Consider the following 25,349-nt stretch of genomic DNA (forward strand, 5'->3'; position numbering starts at 1 on the left):
AAAGATCTCTAGTAGAATAAACAAATAAACCAACCCTCATATATGCCAGCGGCTGTTTTTCTTCATAAGCAAGAGCTTGAAAACAGTCCTGAACGGTAAGCTCTTTCATCTTGAAGAGAATGAAGAGTTTCTTATCCACGGATGCTTAAGCACCAAATATAAACTGAGACAGACACTGCGACAACATTATTGTGTTGCCTTTGTAACTGCTTTTTTTTATTATAAAAGAGACTTTTTGCTTGAGATTTCAATATTCAGGTTTTAACTTTCGGGCCTCAGATTATTCAATGCATACCCACACAAGTTTAAAAATAATGAATCTGTAATGACCTCTCGGTGCAACCCAGATCATCAGATCAATTCACAAAAATGTGTGTGTGTTGCTTTGTACAGTAGCCTGATTGCTGAATCTGGGGAGTAGAAAACCGATGATCATTCAATTAAACGTGCTGGTTACCATGTGTGTACACTTATGTGTGTGTATAAAATGGGAATCAGAAGAAGAGTGTGTATGTGTGTGAATAATCATATCATGGTTGGATGCCTGTTCACTCACTGTGCAGCCAATGATGAGCTGATTAACAAGGATTTTAATTATTCATCAAAACAAGGTGCCCTTTCACACACACAATGAAACACAACAGTAGCAGACAGACGGTGGCATCCTGTGGCGCCATGGTTCTCTGCAGGCACTGAGATGTTCATTGTGCCCACCGATTTCTGTCTGGATTTTTCAAATCACTGCAAGAAAATATGATGTACGCATGCACAAAACTGAACAAATATGCACGAAAACAGACTAAATCGCATTGGGAACACAGCTGGCGAATCCTCTGGTGTAAAATCTGATGTAATTCAATTTTAAATGGGCTGCTGTATGGTAAAAAAAAAAATCATTTCTGTATATCTACATGAACAATTCACTCACTCGATTCCCATCTGGGAAGTGTTGAGTAGAGATGGACTGGAGCAAATTTGTTTGTGAGAGACAACCAAATGAAATGAGCTTTGCTGAACGCTCGACTGCACATCATGACACTACAGCGGCTGAAATCATGATCTAGTGAAGACGTCAGCAGACAAATCTTTGAGTGCAATAGTGCAGCGAGAGCAAATGCTTAGGCGGGATTCTGGTAGCGGTGAGTTTTATTAAATGAGGTCTTGCTGAGCTCATCTGTTAGAAAAGATGTGCAAGTCTAAATGTGACTGAAGAGCCTCCTAAAGAGTTGTGTGAAGTTTTGGGGTGTCCAATTCTGTGGCTGGGGTTTTTGCTTCAAAGCAATGTGAATGACTGGAATATAGATTTACTAGAACAGCAGAGTTCAGTGAAACTGCTTTCAGCAGCTTTTGTAACCCACGTCTAAAACTGGATTGATGACAGTTCTGTTCATGAATATATTATTTAAGGCAGATGTGATGTGAATAAAATGAAAAATAAAAACAATGTTTTCAGGAATTAATCTAATTTAACATATTTAGATCATACACACTTTTCTCAAGGTGGGCAGAGTGGAACCAGAAACAAAAAACTGCTGCTGTGATCAAGTTGTTCCAGCCCTAGACAGGGTCATAACGTTAGTCATTATAAATACATTTTTTAGGATAACAAATTTAACAATCCAAGTGCAAAGTTGAATTGACAGATTTTTTAAAAGAAAAAAGAAAAATGTTAAAATGGTCAATCAAAAATATAAAAAAATTTGATTTGTGACCTGGGAATATTCTTGATTTTTCTTGGTTTTTAACATAAATTAACTGTCTATGGTTCCCATGGAAATTTGGATCAAATGCCAACTAAAATTCCAATTCTTAGTGATAGCAATTTTAGCTTAGCTTAGCATAGAACATTGAATCTGATTAGACCGTTAGATTCTTGCTCAAAAATGACCAAAGAGTTTCAATATTTTTCAAATATCCGTGGTATGGCAGCAAAGTTCCTTGATTACACCGGAATGAGAGTATAGTTCCTAACCATATAAGCATAGAAAATCACAATTTTTCATTTTCCATCGGTCTTAGTACACGATGTAACTACAGAAGAGTCAAGTTTTAAATAGGAAAAATATAGAAACTCTTTGGTCATTTTTGAGCGAGATGCTTATAGTCTAACCAGATTCAATGATCTATGCTAAGGTAAGCTAAAATTGCTACCCCCAGACCCGGAGGTCGGCTGAATGGATTAAAAAATGGTAAAACACAACTGTTTAATATAGGGGCGCTGGAAAATTTGCCCATTTTCAAAAAAAGTGGAGTGTTCCTTTAATGAATGAATCTAATTACATTTATTTTTATATCAAGTTAAAATAGTGACTTTTAAATATACTAACATTTGATTTGTGACCTAGAAATAGTATTAATTTTACAGTAGTTTAAAACATTAAAAAGACTGATTACATTTACAGTATGTTGTTTCAAAATGTCTATGGCAATTTGAATCAAACTGAAATTGAGTAGATTATTTGGGGTGAACCCTGAGTGAACCAAACTCATAATTAGTTGGGACCACCCTGCCCCAGATATAATTGTAATGAATGTTATTGTTGTCTGAAATGTGGAGGTCAGAATAGGTGGGCTGGAGCAGAGCAACCAGACATGTCTGCTGGCATGCATAGTCACTCAATGAAAGAAAACAAGAGCAATGCAGAATGGAGCTGGTTCTTCTAAATATATGTTACTAACTCCCTGAGTCCCTGATCTTAATGGCAGAAAGAGCTCAGGGCTGTAAGTCTGAAGACAGCAGACTCGCAGATTAGTCAAGAAGTTCAGCCAAACACTAAAACAGATGTTACAGTGCAGGGTTTCCCAAAAGGTGGCCCATGGCCTTCATCAGGACAAAGTCAAACTGCTGGTTATGTTGTTGACTACAACTAAAACTAATTAGAGCAGGCTACTGTATATCAACCATAAACACCACAACTATATAGTAGTTTTGTTTACTGTAGTACAGTTTAAATTGGTTGAACTTGCTTTCAAATGAACAAGAAGCCATGTGTTGTATGTATGTATATATATACTGTATACTGTACAAAATCTTTGTGTTCTATAGAAGTTAATTCTTATGGAGGTTTGTATGACATTACAGTGAGCAAATAAACAAAATAATAATAATAAAAAACTGTTATTGATGGAACTCTGTGGGTGGACAACACAAGGGTCTGTTAAGCAGACTAACTGCTGCACTCCCAGCACTAATAGCATTTCACTGCATTATTGATAAAGCAGTGTAGTGTAGTGTGCCAAACTGTGCGAGAAAATAAAAGACACCATGGATACTGTGACATGGCTCATAAAATTTCCAGCCCATACCATTACTTCTCAACCTCTGTTCAGTCTTGCTGCAGGAAATGCAAAAGATTACAACCTTATGCTGCATAACAATGCATGCTGGCTTATGGGCCGAATGTCAGAGAAAGAGTGTGAACTCAGAGAGACCTTTGTTCTTTTTAAGGCAGCCTACTGAGCAAAAAGCCATAATTCTTTCACAGTGATTCACTGCTCTCATCTCAGTGTATCTGAATGTGAATGTCTCACCTCAATCATCTTAATTTGCAATTGGAACGCAAGAACCACAAAGTATGAAGCCGACGAAACTTTCCAATTCCATCTCGCCTTTCCTGTAGTTCAAACAATGGAGCACTCTGCTACAGTACATTGGTTCAATTCCCAGGGAACGCATAAACTGATAAATTGTGTACCTTGAATGCAATTTAAGTCTATTTGGATAAGAGGATCTGCCAAATGCATAAAAGTAAACCTGGCGTGTTAGAATCAGATCCAGACAGAATCTGTCGTGTGAGCACAAAAAAAAAAGGAACAAAACATGGGATGCACACTAATGCATATGTTCATGACAAGACTGACAGAGGATTTCAAGGAGCATCAATCTCTTAAGTGAAATCCTCTGGTCTATGCAAACAGACGTTTTCCATTTCCCTGGCCTGTAGACTGCTGAGGCCAAAAAGCCTGGAGCAAACATCTCTTCTTCTGGAGAATTCTTGGAATTCATTAAATCAAAGCAGAAGAGTGAGACTGGGTGCAACTTTCGCTGCCCTTCAACAAAGAGGGGGTTTTACAGGTGTTTTGAATGGACAGCTAGGGCTAAGAGGGTATTTTAGGCCTGCCCTCCTCCATTTGTCAGAGATTATAAAGCTTTATGCACCCTAGACTGATGCTTCAGGTACCAGTTGCATTGTCCTGATCTCAACCATGCCAAAAACTGGACGTAATAAAAATAAACTGCATGGTCATGGAGACCCTTGTTATAAAACTGGTACATTACAAGCTATAGAATTACCTGCAGGGTCACTGTTTCTACATTACTAAAAATGTCTCCGAAGGCAAGAAATAAAATGCAAGGTAACCCACAGCTTCTATTAGATACAGTAGATTTTTATCACAGTCTGACAAACCTGAAAAGGGAAGGCAAAAGGGAATGCAAATGGCCTTTAGCCTCATGACTGTGAGGAGGGAGGGCTTATTCTGGTATAACCCATAAGCCATTATGTTATGGACAATAACCATTAAATGAAAGATTTTATTCTGATTTTATTGTCTAAAACACTAAAATGCATATTAATTCTGAGAAGAGCTAAAATTACATTTGCCGGTGTTAAATTATTAGTGTTTTACAAATTTTAAGAACTTTCAGTGAGCATTAAATGATGGCAAAGGTAATCTAAATGTAAAAATTAGGGTTTAATGAGTATGCACAATGAAATGCCCAAGAACTGAATTAAAACTATTGACCATTATGGTACAGACTAATATAATGGACATCATGCAGTTTAAAACAAATCCTAAAAATCAGTAAGTTCTGCTCTTATCTTAATCATTTATGGGTTCTCATACTGCAAAGATGATGCTATATTATTTTCATGATTTACAAAAACACACACAGATCCAGCTTCCATCATCCATTTTTAGCATCTCTCCTTTATTGTATTTCAGGAGGATTGATCTGCAGTGTCAGCAGCGACTCACATTTCATTCTCTCAAATGGGTAAAATATAATCAAAGGGAGGGAGAATATAATACGGCCAATAGAAGATACTCTACTGAGTAGACAATGAAATCAATTGCAGTATGATCGAAGCTCAAATTAAGTTCTAAAAAAGACAAAAACTGACAAGAAGATTGAAAAGAGGAGTTGATTACTTTTCATTTAATACCTAATTTCTTTTTTCTTAAAGTGCCTTACAATACCTCAGTTGTCAGGCAGGCTTCTGGAGCAAGGCTGGGTTAAATGAGTTTCTCAAGTGCACAACAGTGTCATCCACACCAGGGATCAGACTTTGACCTTTGTGTTTCCAACTCAGATCCTTGATTGCTAGGCAAAAACTATAGAAAGCCTTTGAAAAGAGCCTGAAACAAAGAGAAGCATTTATATATTGACTGGTTAATGCAAATTTTATATGAAATCAGTTGAATATTATAAGAATTTATTTAGAAAAAGCTCAAACAAGCAGTCTCAGTCTGAACTGTTCAAGATTTCAAGTTTTTTTTATTTTTATTCATCACATACAAAATTATATATAGCATATATAACCAGCAAGGAAATGTGAGTCAGGTCCGCTCCATGGACAGTGCAATTATTAAAGAAAACAACAAAGATGAAAATATACATAAATATAGCTATATAGAATGAAATAAAAGTAAACAATAAAAATATAAGAATAAAATATAAAAAAGATGTATATTGTAGAATTAAATATAGAACGCAAAATAATGTGCATGATAATAATGAGCTGAGTTGATCATCTTAAAAGTGTGAGCTGCAAAGAAGCTGAAAATGTCATTCCCCCTTAGGTGAAGGTTACAGAGATGAAGATGCTTTTGCTTTTGGAGTCAAAATGATCTCATTCAAAGGAAAATAAATCAGCTGTAATGACTTACAACACATGGGACTTCTAATAGACTTAACATGAATGCCTGATCATTACACCTGAGTGTGAGAGAGACAGATAGAGAGATGAAGGTGAACAGAAGGACTGAGAGATGGAATGTGATCTTAATAACATGAGAAATATGATCTAAAGGGCCTTCAAAAAGTGTTCAGAAGTGTCATACAATAGCCCATAATAACCATGGTCTTAATATATTTTTGTAATCCACATATGGCAAAATTAAACATAAATAGCATAGATACAGATGCTATCTATCTACATGATGTCCCACAGATCCATGTTAAAACTGAGCCAACAAATATCCAACAGAAAATAGAAGAGAAGTCAAGATTGAGGAAAAAAGCAAATGCAAAGAGTCTTTACAAGTATAGTCTACATTTTCTCATCCTTCTCATTTCAGAACTGTACGAATTTTTAAATAATGTGCTAGTCACTGCTTTCCATGCAATTCAAGGTCATGAAACGTCAAAACAATTATCATCAGTTATCATTTCATAAAAGTAGTTCATACAACTCGTGCACTATAAATCTTCTGAATCTGAAGTCATTTTTTGCTGAACTAATCCCTTTAGAGAAAACCTAAACTCTTGCATAGTGTAATACGAGTCTAAGAGAAACAATTTGCTAAAATAGCTTACGAAGCCCTCAATTCAGTCCATTCAGTCAATTAAGTATGTGTCTTTGCGTATTTATTTGTGAAACAAAGAACAAGGCCAAAAACACAGATGATGAAGATAAAATAGGATGGATTCCTGAAATTGGGAAAAAGGAGGCTAGTCTGGGAGATGAGTGTGGTGAGATGAAAGGTCAGCATCACTGCAAATGTCAGACAAAAAAGGAATATTTTTAGAGGAGATATTTATACAGACAGACACAGAAACGGAGACTATGATGCATCCACTCTGTATATTTTGATGCCACCGGTGCCATTTTCAGCTATGATGTTCAGTGATTTGATGGAGAAGAACAATCTAAAGGTCATTTAGTGTAATCTGAATACAGTGGTGTTTATCTGAGCAACATCCATTTGAATACAAGATCTAGGCTGTCCTTCGTGTTTATGAATGAAGGCAGCAGCAATCAGAGGATATTTTTTCTCTCGTTTGGCTCATGTAATCAAGTCCATTTATGAGAGAGAATGAATCTGAGAAATGAAAGCAGCAATGTTATGACTTTCATCTTTCTCTCTCACACACACACACACACACACACACACAAGCTCAGAGGGATTCAGACGAGACCGGCTAATCTTAGCAGCTTTCCTTCCAAAAAAAGAGACAGAAACATAATCGTGATTGCTGCCACAATTGTTCCTTTCAGACAGATTGTCTCTCCTCTCATCCTTTGAATAAAATTTACTGTCATTTACTCTGCCTCTCAAGTTATTATCTGCTTAGGCCTATCTTAAGACTAGAAATCTCAGTTTCACACGCACAAATACAACAAGAACAGTGCCTTTCCTATCCGACAATTCAAAAAGAAATAAAACTCTGAAAAGAGTTTCTTCTGTATCCAGACAGAATTTACATACTCTTTTGTTTTCGGCGATATTTTGGCTTGTTTGTGCTCAGCATGAGGTTCTGTCAATCTACCTGTTGCAACCGACCTGCCACAGATGAAATAGCGCTGCCACCTAGTGATCTGCAAAATGAACTACACCTCTGAGATCCAATGCAGAACATTAATGGCTTCTCACAAGTTCATTAGGGTCAGATAGACCCCAAACTTTTACAGAGCGATTGCATAAGGAAACATAATTTAAATTTTTTAATATGATTAACTATATATAATTTCTTAAATGTACTTCTCAACTATGAATTTATGCTGTGTTTTTTGTGGATATTTAGTAGTTTTTTACCTATTTAATGCACAATTACTTAACTACGCAATAAATTGTCTTATGAAAAAATTATTTTTTAATGATGATCTTAAATCTAAAATGTATTTGGACATTGCTCTGTTAGAGATAGAATACAGCCATCTACAGGTTTACAATATGAGCTGAGGCGTGGCATTATACTTTGTACAGTATCTAACTATATAATGTGTATTTTTACAGTATATTGAGAAATTTGGCAGTATTATATTATACAGTTTTTGTCAGAAATAAATGGCATATATGTTCATAATAAAATTGTACTGTCCCTAGACTTTTAAATGGTAAGAAAGAAAGAAAGAAAAAAGTCAACATATTTTTTTTGTTGATGTTTTTAGAACTACACTGATTTTAAAATAACTTTTATGCAGTTCTTTACCATACAAGAGCTCATAGTGACCACTGCTGTCAAACAGTACAAAAATGAATTTGTGTGCTATAATCTTCTGAAGCCATAAACTGTGTGCAGAATAGACAGAAATGTGGGTCGTTTTTCATGGAAAATCTTACCCTACATTTTAAATTGGCCAGGGCTCACTGAGCCCAGAGGTGGAGCTGTACATCAGGACTCATTTGAAGCTAAGGAAGAGCTGCACCACAGGACCCACTGAACCCAGAGGTAAAACTACACCATGGGTCCTACAGAGCCCAGAGGTTGATAAAGCACTAAACCCGCAATGCCCAGAGGCAAAAGTTGCACCATTGGGCATACTGAGCCCAGAGATGGAGCTGCACCATGGGGCCCATTAAACCTGGAGGTGGAGCTGCACACAAAGCCCAGTGTGTCTGTATAATCATAACTAACTTCTTTACCAGACTGTGCTGCAGAAGGCTTTATGGAAGAGCATCCCAAAAATGTCTGCAGTTTCATAGGATTCAGTACAGAGCCAGTCCATTTTCACTAGCTTGACTTGATAGCAGACTTTTTAATCAAATATATAAAAAATACCATATATAATATAACTAATCATGACACTGTCTTCAGAAAACAGATATTTATGTGATACTATCATGTAAAATACATATTTATATGATTATATTTTAGAATTGGAAGAACCCAAAAACAAAGTTACATAAGAAGCTTGTTTTTATATTTGATGAAACTGATGGGAGTTGACTGCCTTTGAAAGCAGATACTAGTGTTGAGAAAAGATGCTCTCTAGATGGGTTTAAATATCTGGTCAAAGTGAATCTGCTTCCATCAACTGTCATGAAAACCTCCCAAACTTCACTAGTAGTTACCTGGCTGACACCATCAGTGATGGTAGGTCAAGGAGATGTGGATAATCGATTTGCGTGCGTTGTTTTCTGCTTCTGTCTGTAATGGTCTTAGCAAGATCTCATGAGACATGTTATGGAGAACGTGATATCCTTATTGAACTGAATCAACACTTTTGTTGTTGTTGTTGTTAAAGGGATCATATGATGCGATTTAAAATGTTCCTTTCTCTTTGGAGTGTAAAGATCTGTTAAAGAAGATCTGTAAAGTTGCAAAGACTAAAGTCTCAAATCCAAAGAGATATTCTTTATAAAAGTTAAGACTTGTCCACGACCTCCTTAAATGCCTTGTTTAAACACGCCCCCACATGTCTACATCACAATGTGGGAAGATTTGCATAATGCTATGCAAAGAAATGTTTACGCAAAGAAAGAAGGCATACCTTTTATTCTCGCTGTTGCCTCCAGCGCCATGTTGTGGATATGCTGTGTGTTTCATTGTGAAAGTTTAATTATAATTAATTTAAATTATTCTAAAGGAGGACGATATCCTCTTCGTCATGCCTAGAGCTGATCCGTGCTGGTCGCTGAGGAAAAACATCAACTTCACACTGTGGATAGTAAGATCAATTTTCACCGTGGATGAAGCTGAGTCCAGCCCGGGATCATCACATGTGGTTGCTACAAGCCCCAGCCTCTCCTTCGTCGAATCTTCCAGCCATTCCTCACTCTTTGCAAGGACAATCTGGCACTTCTGACTCACAGACTGTAAGTATGTTTTTTATATTTAAAGAATTTGCCACTGATGATTCAAATGCGAGTTTTGAGCAGTGCAGAGTAGCTCGTTGTTTGTCATTTCTCTGATCACAAATGCAGACATGGTTTTATGTTTACTCTGTGTGATATGTGATATGCAACGCGTAAATAGAATGTATAATTCATTCTAATCAATGATTATGTCCTCACTGGATAAATGACTTGTTTGGGTTTTTATTGTTTTTGTCTCATCCTGCTGAGAGACAGTATCACAGCATGTTAAGCCATCACACGCTTGAGGCATTCGGCCAATCATAACGCACTGAATAGCTGGCCAATCAGCACACATCACGCTTTTCAGAAGGATGAGCTTTGTAAAAATCAACACATTCCAGAAATGTGGGGCATAGAGAAGCAACTATAATGTAAAGTATGTGGGAAATAATGTTTTTGTTGTTGTTGTTGTTTGTTTGTTTGTTTTACCTAAAACTGCATGTTACACCAAACACACAACATAATGTTCTTTTTTGCAATGTCATTTTGCAAAAAGTTCTCATTGACTTCCACAGTAGGAAAAAAAAACTATGGAAGTCAATGGGAACCACCAACTGTTTGATTACCAGCAATCTTCAAAATATCTTCTTTTATGTTCAACATGAGAAAGCAACTCATACAGGTTTATAACGAAATGAGGGTGGGTTAATGATGACAGAGTTTTCATTTTTGGGTGAACTATCCCTTTAATTCTAATTAGCTTTTGAACACTCTTCATTATAGGCTACACTGCTTGACACAGACATTATGATCTCCCTTAGGCTTTCTCCAAATGTTAAACCCTTAAAATGGAAGACTTAGAGTGAAAGTCATTAGAATGCTTTACCTTTCTACTTTATGCAGAAATCTGGCTTCAGTACTAATCACTGGAATACAGCTAATCCCTTAATTGTGATCATGTGTTTTTCATTATGATGGCCACTAGAGGGCATGTTGAGATCATAATTTCTAAAGTCTCCACCGACGGTTCAGACATCAAAGGATACAGCTGCTAAATGTCATACAATCTGATAAAATGTAATTAAATGAACTGGCACTGACATTTCCCTTTCAAATGAAAGCGTAATATTCAGTTACAAAGCTTTTCTTGAGCTCTAAATTTCCAAAGAGCATGGGAAATTTCTGTCAAAATGTCCTCAAGCTGCAGGAGCAAAGATCAGAGAGTTTGTTGTTGTTGTTGTGGCGTGAATAGCCGTGGTTACTGGTTATATAGAAAAAAGTAGGGTACATTTTCTAAATTTGTGATGCCTGGAGAAGATAACAGTTTGGGATCGGAAAAATAAACTGGTAGGCTTAGGTAAAAAATTACAAAATTGTTATTTTGGCCTGAAATAATAAAATCTTTAGAGGGATCCATCCTCCTCTCTTCTTTGCGTGGTCATACATCTGACAGTGCTCAGTCTCTACCCTAGGAATTTCACTACCCACTGACAGTCCACACACACACACACACACACACAGAGAGAGAGAGAGATCAGGACACCGATTACTGCAGTAATGTTACAGCCTGAGGAAAAGAAAATCAGGTTAAACTCAAATAAACGCATGGTACAGACAGATTGAAGTCACTGATCCCTAATCCAGCACACACCTCAAAGCTGACTATAAAAATAAAACATATACAATGAAATTAACACTTTTGTTTAGCAAATATGTTACTTTGATCAAAAGTGACTTGACACTAAAGTATTTTTACATTTCAAATAAAACAATATTCTTAGAACATCAATAACAAAATGTTTTATACAAAGATGAGCAACACAGTTGTTTTCAACATTGATAATAATAATAATAAATGTTTCTTCAGCACCAGACCAACTTATTAGAATGATTTCTTAAGGATCATGTGACACTGAAGACTGGAGTAATAACTGCTGAAAAATTCACTCTGCATCACGGGAATACATTACATTTTAATTTTATTTTTATCAAATAAAATGCAGCCTTGGTGAGTGTAGGAGACATCTTTCAAAAACATAATATACATATATATATATATATATATATATATATATATATATATATATATATATATATATATATTAGTATATACATTTTTTTAATTATTAGTAATTATTTTGACAAAAAATTGAATTAAAGAAATGTACATTTGCTCAGAGTTAAAGCAATATAAGTATATACTGACCTGCTTGTTTGCAGAAACACACATCTTTCCCTCCAACCAAAGAACAATTTCTCTCTCTGTCAACACCCATACCATCCCACATCAACATGCTTATATCTGCACTAACACCTACAACCCCCATCAATAACACACACACACACACACACACATCACTGTCAGCGTGAACTTGAGGACTTCCTTTAAACTTTAAAAAAAACCTTGATATTCATGAAGATACTCATACTCATATAGCCCATACTTCTATGATTCATGTCACACGCTGTGATATATCCACATCTGCTTTTAATACACAAGCACTATTAAGAAACCTTTAGAGACTTACTAGCTTGTTTATAATTAAAAGTTAACAGGGCAAAGACAATAAGACACACTCTGACTGGAGGAGCCGTGGGACAGCAGGAGCGAGTGTGTATTAATCTGACTCACTGCAGCGTCCACTATTGAAAAAGTTCTTGGCCTCCTGCTGACTTTTGTTGGCAGCTCTCCCGAGCCCATGAGGAGAGACAGGCTGGACCGATCCGTGCTCTGCAGTGTGATGTGGAGCTCAGCGGAGTGTTTGTGAGTGAGATTGTCTTGAGGAGCCATGTGTCAGATTTATTAAAAAATCAATGGTTTAGTTACTTGCAGTTTGCAATTTAATGTGGGATCTTTTTCAAGACACTCTTGAAACTGATTAAAATTATCACACATTAACCTTTGCCCACACGCAGGCCTGTAGAACCCTCCTACAGGGAAATAAGCCTGTTATATTCATGACACATATCCCACTGGGTTAATGCTTGGAAAAATCAGAATATAGGCCTGTGTATTGTTTACCAGCACAGGAAGTGTACACACACACACTCTCATATAAGTGTTTTTTTTCTATTTGTGAACCAAATTCACACCGGATGACAAGTCAAAAGGTCTAAAGTAATTACTTAAGATATCCTGAATTAAATATCACATCACATCAAAATGCCATCATGGTTTAGCTATCATTAACAACATACAAACATAACTCGTCTCAAATTACATACTGTAGACTCACAAGTCAAATTTTATAATTGCCATTTTATGTGTCATTAATACACACAATTTTCACTCTCTTTGCATAAATTGACAAAATTACATCTTAACTGGAAATGACATAGAAAACAATTGCTTTTATTTTGATAAAATAAATATAACACAAAAAAAAAAAAAAATTATAGATAAATAATAGAAAAATAATTTAAAGACCAAAATGAATATATCTAAATGGTTCATAAATACATTTGCCCTCTCTGCTGGATAACGGTTTACCATGTATAAATGACTTTTGATATAATTCTTATTACTATATATTTCAAAATGTTATTCATGTAAAATACTAAATCAACCATTCTATTCAAAATTTAATTTTAACAATTTTAATTTAATAACTGATGACAAAACAAAGTAGAATGCAGTGAAAAAGATTGATCTGAAACTTAAAATTAGACTATGACATATATAGGCATATGAATATTTACATATTTAATTGAAGATATGTCATAATAGCAACACTATGAATGCCAGTTCAACTTATAGTTTTTAATGGTAGCCAAAGATGTCTCAAATTTACCCTTCCCTCAAGATTTAATTAGAACATTTTACTTCAAAATAATAAAATAACTGTCATTTTTACTTTACATTCTAAACACTTTTGTGTCCAAAAATCCCTCATTCATTTATAAGGGGGCAGTCGTGGCCTACTGAAAATAGTTTTTGTGTGTGCACGCACTTGTATGGGGTAAATGCAGACCACAAATTCCAAGTATTGGACACCATACTTAGCCATGCCAAACACTTTCCTTTCTTTAAATATACATAAAAAAAATTATATTCAATACAATGACACAGATTGCAAATTTTGACATTCAAATTAAATGACAAAATGAAAATTAGTGTAAGCATTCATCAAAAGAGCTGAGATGTGATTTTGTTATCTGTGATTAAAGGGGTATAGGTGTGTCATCTTACCCTATAAAATGGCTGAAGTTGAAATAATGGTCGAGTATGCAGCTGCCTGAAAGCTGCTCACCTTCAAAAAATCTCTAAAGAATAAAATCCTGAGCAACCAGTTTATAAATCAAATAGTGCTGGCTATTTTCTGTTACCAACAATTTATCAAATTTTGAACACATTTTCTGACTTAAAATGAACAGTTAATTCTTCAATGAGGCATTCACAGCAGGACTGCATGTCAACTTTTTCTCATTACACCACCAAACAACTGCCAACACAACCTTTTTACCCCAAAATAGCATCTCTAATTACAGGACAGAAGTTTTAAGAAGAATCTAATGAAGACATTTAAAAACAAACCTTCATTTGCATCTGTTCTTTGTCCTATTTACAACATATTTAAAATAATTGCCACTGATGTTCATGTATTACTGCTACACTGATTATATTATAAAAAGACAAATGTGTCATATGTAGCGTGTAACCCGACACAGATGATAATCCAGCCTCCCATTTTCCAAACCGCTTATTCTATTTAGTGTCATTTCTTTTGATATATATCTAACAAAAAAACAATGCTCATCTAGTCATATGTCAGCAGCAGCTGAGCCCTCGATCTGTTCATTACAGACGGTTTGGTATGGTGCCTGTCTAGTATGAGAGGGCTATTAACTGCACCTGTGCAGGTACAATGTCTCACTGGGGTCTGTGCAGGTGCGAAATAATGCTCATGTACTGTTCACTGATCCAGAATCTGATCATTAATCACGGACCGCACCGGACGGAGAAACACTGGCCCAGCCATACAGATACACACATCTTCCTTCCTGCAGGTGCACATCATACCTGTTTAGAGGTTCTCTAAGAGGTTCTGTCCACATGGCACTTCCAGTGATTTGCTTGATCGATCTTGCTCACAAAACTGAACAGAACAACTGAACTGAACATGTGTGAATGTGACCATGACACATGCTGGGTTGAAGGACAGTTACACAAAAAAGCTATTGCAAACATTACACAAACACAGTAGCCTTGAAATTAAAACTCTGTAAATGTCTGTATCTAATAGAAGATTTAAAAAAAGATGACAGCTGATGTAATAAAATTCAGTTGTTTTTATTGACCATTTAAACAAATCTGTGAGAAAAAAAAAAACATTTTCCTCCCTTCATACACACAACTGCACAAATACACACACTCTCCAGTAGCTACATGCAGACATCTCATTCATTTGCTCTGTCTCTCTCATTTACACACAATCTTCATTTGAACTGGTTGTCAATGAGAGTTCCCTTCATCTTGGCTTTCTTCGCCTCAAGCTCCGCCTGTGTGGAGAGAAGCAGCGTTCAGATTGCAAATTAAATCAGTTTAAACCTGTTAAAATCAATACCATATTATCATTTAAGTCAGTCACTGATGCCACATCCTCTAACTGAAGTTTTCTCTGTGGGTTTCAAAAATGATATATGGTAGCCTTACCATTCACATATTATTCACACATTATTATAAGCAACTGTCATATTTTCTTTCTTTCAAAAGGACATCATTCATGTACAAATCACATTAACAGAGTCTGAGTGAGTGTGTGCAATAGCTAAAACTAACTGCAGAAAGAAACTCAACATCTCCCGCAGTCTTTACTTTTGCCTGGATCTGCAAAACTCACTCTATTCCTCTCAGCTGCAGTTTTAATATTATGTCCAGAAATTCCCAGAGTGAAGTTCTATAGCTCAAATGGACTTGAGTTATGGGTTTTGTGTGTCTGCACAGCAATTGTTTCAAACAAAATGGGAACAGGGAAGTTCTCTGTCCATCCCTTGCAGTCCATATATACATATGAATATGTGTGTATGTATACATGGTATATACATGATAACTAGACGCCAGCAGTAGAACAGCAAATCCCGTGAGTTGTGCACTTGAAAACAAGTCATTAGACAGTGAACATGTGCTGACTCTGAATGCGTCTCTCACAGACTGACAAAGCAGTATACTTTAAAAGATTGTGCACTCAACTGTTTGCGAATTGGAGCTATGTGCTCATGTATCCTACCTCTCTCATTCAGCATAAATCCAAATATTCCATAATATTTACATATTTGCGATGTAACATATCTGAATGCTAAACTATTATTTATTATGTTTGGTTCACTGTGTTTTATTTTGATAAAGTACAAACTGTGCTGTCAAGTTAGCAATGCTGGAACTGATGTGTTTTGTCAAGTCAAGTCAAGTCACCTTTATTTATATAGCGCTTTAAACAAAATACATTGCGTCAAAGCAACTGAACAACATTCATTAGGAAAACAGTGTGTCAATATGCAAAATGACAGTTAAAGACAGTTCATCATTGAATTCAGTGATGTCATCTCTGTCCAGTTTAAATAGTGTCAACGATATCGCTGTTTTGTGTGTGTGTGTTTCTGTGTGTGTGTGTGTGTGTGTTTCTGTGTGCGTGTGTGCATGCGCCAGCACAATCAAGTCAATTGTTTCCTTATACCAGCAGAATCAATTTTAACTTGTATTGGCTTGGGGAGTCGTGGCCTAGTGGTTAGAGAGTTTGACTCCTAACCCTAGGGTTGTGGGTTTGAATCTCGGGCAGGTAATACCACGACTTAGGTGCCCTTGAGCAAGGCATCAAACCCCCAACTGCTCCCCGGGTGCCGCAGCATAAATGGCTGCCCACTGCTCCGGGTGTGTTTTCACAGTGTGTGTGTGTGTTCACTGCTCTGTGTGTGTGCACTTTGGATGGGTAAAATGAAGAGCACGAATTCTGAGTATGGGTCACCATACTTGGCTGAATGTCACGTCACTTTCACTTATTAATAATGCATCACTGTATAAAAGTCTGCTTTTATTTGTTTACAATCACAATGAAAACAAAACATTGTGCTTTTGTAAAATAAAGAAGACAAATAAGATGTTGCTTTCTGCCATTTGAGTTTCCTTTCTGTGAACAAATTAAGCCTGTCACAAAAATGAGCTGAAACTCAGCTTATTTAGGCTATACATTATATTATCAAATATATTTTAAGAATTTATTCTTTGCATGTATACTTGTACTGCAGATTATATATTTTTAACAATGTAATAATATTTAGTGTTTTCACATCTAGGTGGAAAAATGTGCAATTTGTACTACTGTCTGTTGAAAATAAATTAAAAGAAACCGAGCATAGTAGATTTTTTTTCCCCATTGTACCGAAATCGTACTGAACGATGACACCCGAACCAAGGTACAAACCAAACTCATATATTATATATGGGCTGGTAAGCGATTAATATTTTAATCTTATTAATTGCAAATTAATCAGACATTACTCCCAAACGATTATGTAAATTCATTACAGCAGACATTACATATTTAGTTTGATTCAACATAAAAATATATTACATATACTCTTTCAGACTATGAGGGTGAGTAAAGGATGAAAGTACCGCGAGAGAGATCAGAGAGCAAACTCTGCATGCTTTTTAATCGCTCTTACGGTACTTTGATGTCATACACCAATCTGTCTTTGCAGTGACGCTTCATATCCAACGAGCCTAATGGTTCACCCATTTCTTTCAATATGTGCATTAAGAAATGAAATCTCGCTGTGTGTTGCTCAGAGGCAAACAGTTCTGCTTTTTCTTTATTTTTTTCCTGGCAAAATTGAGCAAAACATTACAACATTGTGTCTAAAATAACAGAATATTAAAAAATGACTTACTGAACTGTTGTATAAGATCGGTATCACATTTGCACTCGTGTGATATTGCACTTATTGCTCGTGTGATATTGCTTAACTATATGATGTTAATATAAGACAAACACTCAAACAGGGGCATTTTGTCCCATATCTTGAATTTTAGGGACATTCTAACTCTAGGCTCCATCACGCAGTCAGATGCTGCCCTGCCTCATATTTGTCAACTGTATCAAATGTCAGATGACCCACATAGGTCTGGGGTGGGGCAAGTGCGTTAATTGCGTTAACGTTTTAACGCATTATTTTTCACCATAATTAGTTTCAATAAAAAAAATGTAAGCTGGAAACTGCTTTTGAATTGTAATAATTTTTCACATAAAAAACTTAATTTGAAACAAAATAAACAAAAGCCATGTTGTGATTATCACATGAAGTTCATTTAGCAAACAATCTGTCAGACTGAATCACAACTATAACTTTTGAGTTTGTTGTTCATGTTGAGTTTTCTTGCTGTTTTTCATTAAGTTTTTAACAGCAAGTGAAATCTGTGTTCATGACCTGGCTTCATACTGGCCTAATGTGTGTTTAAAGTGCGACTCAAGAACTTGTGTGTGCTTATCTCCACATTTTTTAAAGATAATCAAATACAAGCCCTCAGCTGCTTAACCAACCCACTTTAAAGAGCTGCCAAAGTAAATAAGATTAAGAGTGTGCGTGTGTGTGTGTGTGTGTGAGGGGTCTCTGTCATCTTGAACTCTAAATTCATTAACTGTTGCAGACTATATTAAAGTTTCAATCTGCCTGAAGCATGATTGCACATCGCCTTTTCTTTCATCTTCCTGTGTGTGCTCTTACCAGTTCCTGAAGGCGTCTCTTGCTCATTCCTTTCCTCTCCAACTGTTTCTCAATCACTTTGGCATTCTGGGCATAGGAATCCGCCACCTCCCGCTGTAGGATAAACAAGTCACAATCAATCAAAGCTCTTCGACAAAGAGAGATGATGTAAGGGATGAGTCAGGCCAGATAGGCAGCTGATGAACTTAAACTCACCGCTTCAATCTCTTCCTCTTCTTCATCGATCGTTGAAACAGTAACAGAGCTGAACTTGCCCATGTCTTTGGTGCGTTTTGTCATCATAACCTACAATGCATATTACACAAACTTATTCAACTCATATTCTGCAATTCTCACACATCTTTTCAAATTAAAATGTGGTGTCTTACCCTGACTTTCTTTGGCGTCTCTTGTTTCTGGCTGTATACGCTTGTGTTGCCAAATCCCTGGCCGAACTTCACCAGTGCTCCATCCACGATGAACGTCACTGGAGTGCTTTTCATCTGATGCTGATAGAACAAGAGCAGACCACACCTACACAGAAAAAAAAAAGTAAAAAAAAAAAAAAACACATCAAAAAACAGCTGATTTCTCAAACTTGACACACTTTCAATGTTGATTTATGAGAACATACAGTTTATCAGATCTATGCCTATTTCACACTGTGTGATTGTGGCCACAATTTTGGTCGTCTTAGACAAATTTTGAAAATCCTAAAAGATGCCTATAATCCTAGGCTAAAATCTGTAGTCTTTGATCGTTAGTTTGACATGTTCACCGACAGCCGAATAATGGCCGTTGCGATCAAATTTTACCTCCGACGAACTACTGGCAGTGTAAGAAGATTTGGTGCACAGTCCAGCAGTGAGACATCTCCTACGACGAACCTCAAACTGTCTCCGTTTTTCAAGACAACTATGATCAGAATTAATGCTAGAGATTTCTTCTAACTGCATAAACTCCGGCGCTCCTGTCCTCCACTCACAGAATTCATATGATACTTCGTCTTTGCTATGATAAACACTGGTGGCGCCGCCGTTTTCATGTGGGTTATAGTGCTGCTTGCACTATTCTTCTTAAATATGCCAGTATTGCCGCCATTCCTATACTACATATACATTAATATACATATAGCCAATATTACAGCCCTGAATGCAATGCAGTTCGCAGTCACTAAACGAGTATGAGTAGATCATGAAGAACTACAGACAAGTTTTCTTGCGCACACTCATTTTTAACATGTCTTGACTGTCGTACAGTCTGACATTAATGACAACTGAGATCCCACAGTGTGACATGATCATGTTCGTATAGTCTGACAAGTAGTCAAGTACAATCCTAATTGAAAAAACCCATGTGAGCTCAGCTTTAGACAGTAATCAAACTTGCTAAAAACTCTGAGATCACAAATAATTAGCATATTTCACAAGCAGAGTGCCACTGCTGCCACTTAGCCACTTAATTAAAAAAATTAATAAATAAATGGACACTGAATATTGATTCAATCATTTTATTAAACTTCTGTTCAAACGTTTGGGGTCCTGAGATTTTTATTTTATTTTAAAAGAAGCCTCAAATGTTCACCACGTCTGCATTTACCAAAAATACAGTAAAAACAAAACTACTGTGAAAAATTAAAATTTAAATGAATTATATTATTTCAATTTAAAATAAATGTCTTCTATTCCAATATACTTTAAAATTATTATTTTCTCCTGTGATGGCAAAATTTAATTTTTGTTAGCATCACATGATTTTTCAGAAATCATTCTAATATGCTGATTTGGTGCAAAAATGTATTGTTATTATCAGTGGTTTTTGATTAATTTTATGCATCCTTGCTGAATAAAAACACTAATAAATGTTTTTTTAATAAAACAAAAACCAACCTTTTGAATGGCAGTGGTAAAGTTTCCTACTAGCTAATATGAAATATTGGCCATAGAATGGAGTGGTTGACTAATCAAATTCAAGTATTCCAGAGAGCAGTGGCTTTAATTATTACTAATTATTACTGAGTGCATTGTGAAATGAGTATGCGGGCTTACTTACTTCCCACATTTTTTGCGAAACTGTCTTTCGATGCCCTCTGACCTGCAGAGAGACATACAGCGGTTAGTGAATCTTAATCAGTGTCTCAATTAATAACTTCAAAACAAATGTACATACAAACACACACCTTTTCAAGTACACGGTCTCATCTTCCTCCATGTTGCAGAACTTGTGGGCGTGTTTTGCTGCATCAATCACTCTGGCTTTGTCCCGTGGTCTCATGGGTAATTTTTCTATCTGACAGTCTAAAAAAAGAACACATGGGCTTAATTATCTCTCTATTTACTTCTAACACAAAGCACACACACTGCAGAGCCAACAGACATAACCTACTCTTGTAAAGCAAAAAGGTGATGCCTTATTGACCAGTATGACTGACCTGTACTGGAAGATATCATCCAGAACATTCAGATGTCTGCAATATTTGTCTGTACTGAATGTACACAAAGCTGTATTGAATTAATTCTAAGTTATATTTAGTTTAAATTCACCATAATGTAGTAAAGAATAGACATTTCAGTTGTGTAATTGTCTATGGAGGGTCAGAAATCTCTCAGATTTCATCAAAAACTGTCAATTAATTTGTGTTCGAAGATAAACAAAGGTCTTACAGGTTTGGGAAGATATGAGGGTGAGCAATTAATGACAGAATTTTGGGTGAACTAACCCTTTAAGAAACAATATTTTGGTTGCCAGCCTAAACTAAATCACAAAATAATACTTAGATTAAACCAAGTGTATATCTGCTGAATGCAACAGTTTGACATTTAGACAGATTCCGGAACAGGATTCGGATGACACAGATGCTCCTGTGCTTTGGGATGCCCAAAAAACCTGAGCATCTCATATCACGTCCACAGGCCAAAGTAGAGGACAACACATTTTGAAGCGCCATGCGTATAAGATGACACCTATCTTACAATATTCACAGCATAAGTGAGTGGGACAAAGCCCTGTTGTGTGAAAAATCAGTCCGTCTGCTCTAAAAGCATTTCCCTGTTCACACATTCAGCTGAGTTCAGGTGCAGACTAGAGCTGCAACAACGCGTCGACGTCATCGATTACGTCGACTACAAAAATACGTTGACGTGCGTGAAATGCATCAACGCGTCACAATGTTTACATCTCGCGTAATGGCATACTGGGAATGGAGAAAGTTGCATTCTATCACAAAAACAGAGACCACTGTTATCAAAAGTATGGGAATACTTTAAACACAACACACAGAGAGAGAAAGATGAATCGAGAAAGCTTCCGTTATAATTGGTGACGCTGTCCACAACGCAATTTTGTCATCGCTAAAAGTGAACATAGGACGATACCATATTAATAGGGATGGATTAATGCATGGGCTTACCGGGCACGTGCCCAGGGCACTAAACCAGAGAGCACTAGACTGCTCCTCCAGGAGCGTGATTTCAACCGTGCCCCCACAGGATTTTAAGCAAAGTGGATTTTGGATACAGCTTCCAAAAGACCAAAAAAGGCTGAATAATATATATATATATATATATATATATATATATATATATATATATATATATATATATATTATATTTATATATTTATTTATTTATTTAAATATATTTAATAATAATAATATATATATATATATATTGATACGATTAGAATGTTCAGTGCAGCACAGCATCAGCTGCCAAATTCAAATTCTGTGTCTGTGCTTTGTCTTTTGACACGTTTTTACAGTGCTGCACATTATAACCAATCACAAATGATTCTGTTGAGCTTATGAATGTAATGGCCAATCAGAGGCATTCAGATGAGTCATCGCTTAAAAGTCCGTGTTTTGTTCAGTGTGCGTGCTCGCTGACTGAATGCTGCTCTCTGGCGAATTATCTCACCATGAACAAAGTGCAGATGTGTGTACATAAGTAAGATATTCATTTCACAGTAAAAACAGCTTCAGTGATTATAATGGGAGTTGTTGAGAGTGCTTGAACTCTGTCCAGCCTGAAGTTAATATTCTTTGATAATGTAAATATTGTGTAGCAATGAAAGTGTTATAAATAGTAACTTACAATGCTTTATTAAATTTACGTTAAGTACAAAGTCAGTCATTTCGCCCAGTAATTTCGGCAGAAATAATTTTATTTTTAATAGTAAATTGACACTATTGTCTTCAGTGTGCCATTGTAACAACGTCATGAATGTATTTCATAAAATCGAAAGTTGAACCAATATTTAATTAAACAATGCAATTAAAAATGAACTGATCATGTTGTATAGGTGTGTGTTTCAGTGCATTGGTGTCTTGTGTGCATGTGTGTATGCTTGTCAAATACTTGTCAAACATTCTGTTACAGATTAGGACATATTTACATTTACATTTAGTCATTTAGCAGACGCTTTTATCCAAAGCGACTTACAAATGTGGACAATGGAAGCAATCAAAAACACCAAGAGAGCAATGATAAACAAAATCTATAACAAGTCTCAGTTAGCTTAAATGCAGTACATGTATCAAGATCTTTTAAATAATATAATAAATAAAAAGAAAACAGATAGAATAGAAAAAGAATAGAGCAAGCTAGTGTTAGAGGACTTTTTTATATAATTGTACAATAAATGAAAAGAAAATAGAATACAAAAAGATAAGAAAGATAGTTAGAATTTTTTTTAAGAATAGAATAATGTAAAATAGTAAAAAGAATACAAAAAGATAAGAAAGATATTTAGAATTTTTTTTAAGAATAGAATAGTGTAAAATAGAAAAAAGAATACAAAAAGATAAGAAAGATAGTTAGATTTTTTTTTTAAGAATAGAATAGTGTAAAATAGAAAAAAGAATACAAAAAGATAAGAAAGATAGTTCGTTTTTTTTTTTTTGAGAATATAATAGTCAGTGATAAAGTTAGAGGATCAAATAAAGATGGAAGAGGTGTGTTTTAAGCCGATTCTTGAAGATGGCTAAGGTCAAATATATTTATATTTGACAAACAAACAAACAAAAACAATTTAATATTTCCTATACTGTATACCTAGTCAGGCCAATTAAAAGCAAAGTTTCTCTTTTAAATGAAACTTTTTATTTTATTTGAAAGAGCATGTCAAAACCTTGTTCATAAACCTTTGGTTTGTTGGTACCCTTATTAGTGATTAATGAAATTTGTCAGGCTCACTTACCTTACAATTTCTCTGACAAGCTTAATGTAACACTCTGCCCTGCCTGCCTTAAAAATCTCAGACCAATCTAAATTATTTTACATGTCAACAAGTGTTGAACTACAGTGCAAGATCCGTTATTATGACTGGCTGTAACAATTTAAAGAGATATGAGGCTACAACCTTTTTTGTCAACCTTTTTACATGATAGCCCATTTTAGCTGACTTCTAGTTAATAGATTACACTAATATTAGGCTACTTTGCCCTTAGCCCATTAAAGATAAACTAACACGATCTATAAAGGTGCAACATGTATTTACTTGTATTTAAGAATCATGATATTTTATGATATAGTTAACAAGTCGGGAAAATTTCGAATAAAAAAATTAACGAAATTTCAACTGAAGGGGCCTTAAATCGGTCTGTGCATATTAAGCACTGGAAACACGATGATTTCTTAAACTTCAATTAGTCTGATAGCTGGTGACTGTTCGCTGAATGTAAACAGTGAATTAATTGACGGCTAAGATCATGACTGGAATCTTGGGCTAACGTTACTCACCCAGTACAAGGACCATCTGGCCACACAGACAGTAATACACGTGCAGAGGTTTCTCCCCGTCATCATACTCCTCCCTGTCACGGGTGTCCGAGCACACCACACTCCGAGACACCACTTTGGGCATATTAAATCTTCGTTTACTTTACTTTTAAGTTCAGAATGTGTTTTCAGGCTTGTTTACTCCCCTGTTGTCGCCCGGTGATGACGTCGCACGGTTCTGTGACGTTACGGAGTCCCGCGCATCTTTGGTTTCCTGTAGATGGCGCTATGGATGTTAAAAAGTACTAGAATCATGTGCGTAAAATCTTCTGTCTGTAAACTGGATATGAGTCACTACATAACAATAAAACACAGATTAAAGTGAGTTCTAACGATGAAAGAAGGCGCTTTAGCTGATACAGTGAATTATTATTTTTTTGTTATACTACAACTACTACTACTAATAAAAGCTATATATATATATATATATACATATATATATATATATATATATATATATATATATATATATATATATATATATATATATATATATATATATATATATATATATATATATATATATATATATAGATCCAGAGGTGGAAAGAGTACAAAAATATTCTACTCAAGTAAAAGTACCATTACATTAATGAAATTTTACTTAAGTACAAGTAAAAGTACCAGTCTAAAAAATCCACTCAAGTAAAAGTAAAAAGTAGCTCATTTAAAATTTACTCAGAGTAAAAATTACTTAGTTACATTTTAACAGTGGGAGGGAGTCAAAAATGGGACAGACCAAGGGTGTCAAACTCAGTTCCTGGAGGGCCACAGTCCTGCACAGTTTAGATTTAACCCTAATTAAACACACCTGATCCAGCTAATCTAATCATTTAGGTTTATTTGAAAACTACATGATATGTGTGCTGGAGCAGGGTTAGAACTAAACTCTGCAGGGCTACGGCCCTCCAGGAACTGAGTTTGACACCCCTGGTATAGGTCTATTAATCTCAAACTAGTTGTTTTTAATTAAAGGAATCAGTTATTTAGAATAATAAAACATTTGGGCTGTTATCTGGCAAATCAGTATCAACAAACTCATCTTTTCAATACAGAGGAAATGCAAAAGCTTCATCGGACGTGGCATTTAGATGTATTACACTGTTTAGTGCAGGACAAGAATGC

At 35.6% G+C, this 25,349-nt stretch overlaps 1 protein-coding gene across 1 annotated transcript; it reads right to left on the minus strand.

The window, feature by feature from the left end:
• Positions 1-15,021: 15,021 nt before the first annotated feature.
• On the minus strand, positions 15,022-24,412 carry LOC132141203 (STING ER exit protein). The gene is made up of 7 exons (XM_059550516.1): positions 24,186-24,412; positions 20,627-20,744; positions 20,500-20,541; positions 18,837-18,981; positions 18,664-18,753; positions 18,469-18,561; positions 15,022-15,246 (listed from the first exon to the last, which is right to left on the minus strand). The coding sequence occupies exons 1-7, from the start codon at positions 24,307-24,309 to the stop codon at positions 15,184-15,186; spliced, it is 675 nt and encodes a 224-aa protein (XP_059406499.1). The 5' UTR covers positions 24,310-24,412; the 3' UTR covers positions 15,022-15,183.
• Positions 24,413-25,349: the final 937 nt, after the last annotated feature.

This window comes from Carassius carassius, chromosome 5 (genome assembly GCF_963082965.1).
Source record: "Carassius carassius chromosome 5, fCarCar2.1, whole genome shotgun sequence".
Classification (NCBI taxonomy): Eukaryota; Metazoa; Chordata; class Actinopteri; order Cypriniformes; family Cyprinidae; genus Carassius; species Carassius carassius.